Source organism: Benincasa hispida, chromosome 11 (genome assembly GCF_009727055.1).
Source record: "Benincasa hispida cultivar B227 chromosome 11, ASM972705v1, whole genome shotgun sequence".
NCBI lineage: Eukaryota > Viridiplantae > Streptophyta > Magnoliopsida > Cucurbitales > Cucurbitaceae > Benincasa > Benincasa hispida.
The window spans coordinates 2,010,884-2,018,554 of record NC_052359.1 but is presented as its reverse complement, the minus strand read 5'-3'; the positions used below and the strand labels follow the sequence as shown (position 1 = coordinate 2,018,554).

The 7,671-nt window shown below is 35.8% G+C and overlaps 1 protein-coding gene and 1 non-coding gene across 3 annotated transcripts; both read left to right on the top strand.

Moving 5' to 3' along the window:
- Nucleotides 1–3,485: 3,485 nt before the first annotated feature.
- On the top strand, nt 3,486–6,330 carry LOC120089721. 2 transcript variants are annotated; one of them, XM_039047089.1, is made up of 6 exons: nt 3,486–3,911; nt 4,023–4,099; nt 4,192–4,284; nt 5,283–5,353; nt 5,447–5,509; nt 5,597–6,330. In XM_039047089.1, exons 2-6 carry the CDS (start codon nt 4,039–4,041, stop codon nt 5,915–5,917), a joined length of 609 nt encoding a protein of 202 aa, XP_038903017.1. In that variant the 5' UTR covers nt 3,486–3,911; nt 4,023–4,038; the 3' UTR covers nt 5,918–6,330. The 2 variants fall into 2 exon arrangements, with proteins under 2 accessions (XP_038903017.1, XP_038903019.1); XM_039047091.1 differs by having other exon boundaries at nt 3,486–4,099.
- Nucleotides 6,331–7,597: 1,267 nt separating this feature from the next.
- On the top strand, nt 7,598–7,671 carry TRNAT-AGU. The gene has a single exon. It is a non-coding gene; the product is annotated as a tRNA-Thr (tRNA).

Here is a 7,671-nt window from a genome sequence, read left to right as displayed (position 1 = left end):
TGTCAAAAACTAGCCGGTAGACACAAATATAAAATAATATTAAATTCATTTTCCTTTTAATTCATTTTCTTTTTAAATTCATTCTCTTTAAAGTCAATCCAAAAATAAAAAAACATATTATGTGCAAAAAACTAGCCGTTAGACACAAACATAAAATAATATTAAATTTATTTTCCTTTTAATTTTTTTTTTAATTTCAATTTTTAATTTTAAATCAATCTAAAAATCAAAAGTTATCATATGTTAATCTCTTAATGATCCACCATTCAACCAATATGTAGACTTGTTTCGGTCATATCGTCTTCGTTTTAGCTTCGATTTGAGTGATTCAAGAGGTGTTGGAACCGTTGTTCCGAGCTCTACATTATGGACATATTAAAACACTAAGATTTTTTGTAATTAAAAATTGAGTTTGTTATCATCAAAATATTGATTAATTAATTAATTAAAATTAATTAATTTGAGATTAAGGGCCAAAAAGCCAACAAAATTTATAGTAAATATATAAATGAATAATCATAAAATTTTTAACTAGTAATATTTAAAAAAAAATTAAGATTTATTAGAAGTATGTGGATGAAAATGTGATATTAGTATTACATGACCAAAAGAGTATTTCAACCTTTGAGCAATGAGCATATACTTTTTATAGGGCTAATTGACAAAAATAACATTTTTCAAGTTTTGATTTTGACTTTTGGACCCTTTTTTAAAAAGTTTATTTTTTTTACCCCACAATTTTGAAAACTAATAAAAATTACCCTAATACCCTTTCACATTTCAAAACTCACTCAAACCCTCCACACCCCACTTTTCTTTTCCATTTTCACTATCCTCCATTTCAAAAGTCCTTAATCTCACTCCATTTCACTCTTCCCATTTGAAATCTATGTTAGATCTATGTTTTTGAATAAGTTTGAGCCTAAAATGTGTTTTCGAAAATCGGTCTTACCCGGCCAGGCTTTATACTATTGTGATCGGGCAGACAAGTTTGAGGTTGCTTTGGGATAGATTTGGGGAAGATTGTGCCTGGTGATAGACCGGTCGGGCCATATGTGTATTTTGACTGGGTATGGGCAGAAAAGAAAAGAAAGGACGAGAAGGAAGGGGGCAAAACCGGGTAAGAGTAGGTGGCGCCCGACCGGGCTTTAAAGCACTTGAACCGGTGTACGTGACCGGACCGTTAAGTGGATTATTCTGGAATTTGGTCCGGTCCTGTCCCGATCGGGCTAAGGGAGGGCAAGCCGGGTAGAGAGGGAGTGTGCGTGGAAGTATTGAGAATTTGGCCTGGTCCCCAGCTCGGGCGGGTATTGGACCGAAGTAGGGGAGGGACCGGGTAGAGGGGGCAGGCCAAGGCCGGTCCGTGGGCGCATGGGAGCTTTCCAGGAAGTTTTGAACCGGTACCCAGCCCGACAAGCATTGAGACCGGGTTGGGGGAGGGGAAGTCGGTCAGAGGAGGGCGGGCCGTGTAGGGATGTTTCGGGAATTTGGTTCGTTCGGCTTCGTCGGCGTATTGGACCGGGGTAGGTGGTATTCTGTTTTTTTTACCTGGCGCTTACCCGACGCCGGGTATGGCTGAGCCATTTTTTAAAAAAACTATTTATATATATATATATATTTAAGTATGCGGTTGATGGATCATTGAATGTGTTGTCTTTTAATTTATCTATTTCATGAACCGATCGTGTAGCGCTGAAGGCTATCGTCTGGTGTTTGCTGAAGCTAAACGATCGCTTAGCTATGATCGCTTTGTACCATCGCCTAGCTATCGCTTAGCTCTATCGTATAGAACTACATGATCGCTTAACACTATCGCTTAGCGCTCTCATGTCATCGCTTAGCGCGCGTCGTAGCTAAACGATCGTATAGTGCCATCGTTTAGTAAATCCAACGTATCGTTTAGTTCCCACACAATGATCGCTTAGCTCTGCATCTAAACGATCGCTCAGCGCTATCACGTAGCACTTCATCGCATCACTTAGCGCGTATCGTAGCTAAACGATCATGTAGTGTCATCGTTTAGCAAATTCAACGTATCATTTAGTTTCCACGTCACGATCGCTCAACACTATCGCGTAGCACTTCATCACATCGCTGTGCATGCGTCGTAGCTAAACGATCGTGTAGTGCCATTGTTTAGCAAATCCAACGTATCATTTAGTTCCCACACCATTATCATTTAGCTCTGCATCTAAACGATCGCTCAGCGCTATCGCGTAGCACTTCATCGCATCGCTTAGCGCGCGTCGTAGCTAAACGATCATGTAGTACCATCGTTTAGCAAATCCAACGTATCTTTTAATTCCCACGCAATGATCGCTTAGTTCTTCATCTAAAAGATCGCTCAGCGCTATCGCGTAGCACTTCATCGCATTGCTTAGCGCGCGTCGTAGCTAAACGATCGTGTAGTGCCATCGTTTAGCAAATCCAATATATCATTTAGTTCTCATACCATGATCGCTTAGCTCTTTATCTAAAAGATCGCTCAACGCTGTCGCGCAGCACTTCATCGCATCGCTTAGCGCGCGTCATAGCTAAACGATCGTGTAGTGCCATCGCTTAGCAAATCCAACATATCATTTAGTTCCTACGCCAAAGCTAAATGATCGTATAGTGCTGTTGTATAGCATTTAAATGCATCACTTAGCTCCCCGCAAGTACACAATCGTCTAACTTTTCTTCACATCGTGTAACTTCTGGAACTAAACTACCGCTTAGCAACTGAACCTCAAAATGGGAAGCTTCGGTGAAGCCCGACCAGGTATCTTAAAAAAAAAACAATTTTTTTATATAAATATCAAATGCAGAGCATTATAAAAAATAAAATAATCAACAAAGCAAGCATAAATCAAACTCCAAAAAGGTCATTTATTTTTGTCAAAATTTTCAGAAATTATCGAACTATCGAATACATACAAAACGAAATACAAAATTACAACTTCGTGAAATACAAGTTTTAGACTTGACGAAAGACTTTTCATTTTGGAAATAATTTGGTGAAGAGAACTTTTTGTGGGGTTGTAAACAAATTAAATTTCATGTTTTTTGTATTGGAATGTGAAATTTTTTTTGTCAATTAATTTTGGATAAAATAATTTTTTGTGAATAAATTTTTGAGGTGGAAAATTTTTTGTGAATTATTGTTAGGTTGGTTGTTGAAATTGAAAGTAAGAATTTAATAAGAGGTATAACAGTAATTGTACCATCAATATTTTTCATATTTGCATCATTTTCATCATCAATGGATCAAATAAACTTATTTTTCAAAAATAGGTCAAAAATACAAAATCAAACTCTAAATAGGTCATTTTTGTCCATTTTCCTTTTTACAAGTAAGTTTTTTTTTAAATTTTTTTTGGAGTACAGTCGAGTAATTTAATGGGCATTAAAAAAAACTTGTTAATTTAGTCGAAATTTTATTTTAAGTTTTAACTTTTTATTTTGCCAAAACCAATATAGCTCAAAGTGTTCAGGTTTGAATTCCTCGTTTCAGAAAATAATAATAATAAAATCCTATTTTCTGTTGGCCTATCTTAAACCCTATTTCACCTTCAGCTGCCCCCCTCCCTCTCCTTCCCAGCCACTGCATCTCGCGCCGCCGCACGCCGTCTCAGTGGGTGCCGCAATCTCAGCCTTCCGACGAAATCGCCGCCGCTGCCTCCCTCCTTCCAAATTCAAGAGTTCCACAGGGGATAAAACGAAGAACAATTCCCATTCGAACGATCTTTATTCCCCAAACCAATTTCTCGGCTCTACTGAAGCCAATCGCCGGTCGGCGAACAGTTTCTCGGCGACGCCTCTTCAGCTCTCTCTTCCTTCCTCACAGTCTCGAAAAGTGTTTCCGGCCGCTGCTCTCACGGCCGACGCCCGGCCGTTGTAATTGTGACTATCTCTATTTCTCGGACAAAAACGCAAGTTCATCCGACTTTCTCTGCCCCTCAGTCTCTCAATTTATTTCTTTCCCTCTAGCCGTGTCGTGATTTCTTCTAGATTACGGATGGAGGACTTCTTTTTCTTTGCAGCTAGAAGAACGGAAAGATGCGACATAGCAAGGATCTTTTGTATTTGGAGCGGAAGGATTTATCCTCTTCGTCTTTAGGTAGTTTTTATGGTCGATTTTTCTTCGTTTTAGCTTACATTGATTGTTGGGATCAGTAATTGTTTATTAAACTAATTTTTGCCTTATATCAGAGTCCTCACTGCTAGTTTGTAAAAAGAACTCAACGTCCAAGGAGCCCCGTCGGAATGAAAAACCGATTACTGAACCGGCTTCAAAAAGCCTAGGTACATATGTCCCTTTTGATTTTTAAATTTTTTTTTTTTATTATCTTTTGCTGCTTAGTTTAGTTTGAAATCTGGACACGAGCGTAGAATTTTTACTGCATTGACATCTAGCAGGCTAATTGCGGACATGGGCACACCCTTTAAATCACAATTTCAACTGTCTTCCCTAGTTTTGTGTTTAATGTTGGCTAGATTGTAATGTTTAGGAAATGTTAGATTAGTCAAATAGTACAATTATTTGATCAAGGATCCTCTTCCCAAAGAAGGTAATAAATATGAAAATTACTTGGTCGTATCTTAAACTACACCTATCTTTGTGCATTCCATCTAATTGTTCAATCATGGTTACCATGTGGCAAACTTTTCTTACATGGATTTATCTCGAGATGCACTCAGTATTTGAATATTATTGTAAAATAACGACTTTGCTTGTTGCAAGAGCTATGCATGGACATGTATGCCTGATGGCTGGTTAGAAATACTCACTGGTTGATACCCTTATCTTGATTTCCTCATTGTCTGGAAATATATTGGTTTTTTTAGTGCAATTTTTTTTTTTGCTTTTGCAAGTTTTTTTTTTTTTTTTCTTTTTTTGGTGGTTGTTGTTTCATATGCAACTGATGAGATGTATTTCCAGTTGCTGGTTTAAAACTTTGTGTAGCGGTATTCTATGCAGTTTGAAGTTACATACAGTGGTTGGAAAATTAGTGACTATATAACATTGTAGTGTTGTTAGGTATACTAACTGTTGTCAACTTTAGCACTATCATGAGATGTAATGTAGAGGTTGTTTGTAGCAACTGTTTCCAACTGTATAACATTGTTTACTTCAGCTGAAAACTTACCTCCCCCTTTTATGCCATTCGAAGCAAGCAAATTTCTTTTGGAGTACTGCACTTCGAGCATAGAACATTCAGCATCACAATTTGAATATATTATGGTTCTCGTTTTTTCTTAGGAGTTCCATGCGTTGCTTACTTCCTTTTCACTTCTTGTAGTATTGGGAAGAGTCAAAGATTTTTTAGGAGTAATATCAGAAGCTAATAAAAAGCTGCAAATGGATGCAAAGGTTTGCATAGTGAACAATTACTACTTACGTTTGAATCTAAACCCAAAAAGCTTTCATTGTTACTGATCTGTGCATTCTTGTTAATTGTCATAGGACAATGCTGAAAAATATGATATCGAAGCCCTCGATGGCAATGAATCTAAAGTGATTGAATTGGTAAGTCACTTTTCTTTGTAATGTTACGTTGTGGATGTGGTAGCATGGTTTTTCGTCATTCATAATGCCATGATTTGATCTAAACAGGACCTGATGTTGGGTATTGCCGATCTTCATACTCCTGAAGCTGTGGCCGCTGCTGAATCTGCAATAATTGGTAATCAGCCTGTAATTCCATTGACTTGTAGTAGTAGTAGTGAGTCAGAATCTGAAGAGAGTAGTGATGATAGTATTACCAGTAACGACAATAATGATGACAATGAAAAGAGCGACGATCAGAATACTGACCACAGTAACAGATCGTCAGTTAAACTCAAAAGATCAAATTCTAGGAAAACCAGCTGTAGAAGTAAAAGCAAAGGAAAAAGTAAATCAGAAAAGCGACCAAAGATTCTAGAGCTCTCTTAAGAGCCATCTTTTGATCACACCTATTGCGTCAATATGGATGTGTCGTTATGGTTTAAAAGTTTCATTCACTTTTGGTGTCATTGGGGGAAGTATAGGAAGCTTCTGAAGCTTGCACTGAGAAAATCACCAAGGTAGATTGCCAGCCTAGTCCTTTAAGCTTGGGCGGTAGAAATCAATTTCGCGCGACTGTATGATTTCAAGTTTTTTCTCTCCTCACCTTGATCATGATTTCAATTTTCAAGTGCAGATAAGGTGATGTCTTTATGCATTTCTTTTAGAAACTCCAATATAATTTCAAGTTGTAATTATTCTTGGTCAGTTTGTCAGCCTTGGTTTGTATACTTGATGTCGAACTTCGATATTTCACAATGGCCATTTTTTTCACTTGAGCATGAATCATCATCCTTTTTTCTTTTTTTTTTTCCCTTATATGTTGTAGCTTCAATGGAGAAGTGTAGTTTTGGCTTAAAATCATCATGAGTAGGGATGATAATTCTTGGTAAGAAGTTTCTATTCATGATAACCCGTTCATATTCAGACGTGATTTTAAAATATTGAAAATCACTTATTCATGCTTAAAATCATTTCGAAACACACTTTTGATTCCTCAAAATCAATTTAATGTTTAAGTTTATACTTTCAAACACATTTTTCATACTAATAAAATCATTTTAAATAATTAAAAGTATTTTCCGTGTGGTTTTGATCCATTCATCTTCATCACTGAAATCCTTGCATTTGGATGTTTTTTATCTTAAGAGGTTGTGATTTTGGATGCTTCATTGTTAGATACACTAATTCTGTGGCAGAAAGTTACCATGCACAACTTCCAAAATTTTCACACTATGACTCTAAATCTTGTGAAATGTTTTAGGTTAAATTTTATTTTGGTTGGTTTCATTTGTGCCTCTAATTTTTTTACAATGTTTATTTTAATTCTTAAATTTTTAAAATACCTATCATGATTTTCGAACCACCATTTTGACTCTACCTTTATTTATTTTACAAATTCGTTCCATCGTAAATATGAGAAATAAAAGAAGGGGATCAAGAGGGAAAATGATGGGAAATGGAGAAGTGTTTATATACCATAGATTAAAGTAGATGATGGTGAAGAAATAGAAGGAGGTGATAATGTGTAGATAAATGGTTTTTATCTATATATTAACGGAAAAAGACTTTTTCTAACTCTTTTTTAGAGATCAAGGATAGTAATGCAACCTTTGAACGTTAAGGGGTATTTTTCAAATAAGGTACCAATAGTTTTCATCCGCATACTAATGGTATGTGTATTTTTTGCATTTTTTTAAATGTTTTAAAGGTATGGATAAAAATTTTGAAAAGTCAAAAGTATTTTTGAAACAAAATGTAAAGTTTAAAGGTACTTAATGTAATTTAACCTTCTCCTCCTTATTATTATTGAGTTTTAAAAAAGAATATGTTAAACCATCAACAAATAGTTAAACCACTCTTCCATGTCTCAATCTCTTTTCCAAAATTTTAAAAAATTTCTACTCTAATGATAATTTCAAAATATTCATGCAAGATCGAGGGTAATGTTGTAACTTTCAAAACACTGGGGTATTTCTGAAATATAGGAAATAGTTCAACTGTTTTTTTATAATTTTGCCAATTTTGTAATAAAAAATAAAATAACTTAAAATAAATTTTAAGATCAAAGCTTTCATAGCTCAGTTGGTTAGAGCACCCGTTTAGTAAGCGGGAGGTCTTGAGTTCAACTCTCAATGAAAGCA

Excerpts from the sequence above, each read along its gene's own strand:
- LOC120089721 (XM_039047089.1), top strand. The coding sequence starts at position 4,039 with ATGCGACATAGCAAGGATCTTTTGTATTTGGAGCGGAAGGATTTATCC. Across the intron at positions 4,100-4,191 it reads TTTATCCTCTTCGTCTTTAG|AGTCCTCACTGCTAGTTTGT; the intron begins GTAGTTTTTATG and ends GCCTTATATCAG. Across the intron at positions 5,354-5,446 it reads AGCTGCAAATGGATGCAAAG|GACAATGCTGAAAAATATGA; the intron begins GTTTGCATAGTG and ends TAATTGTCATAG.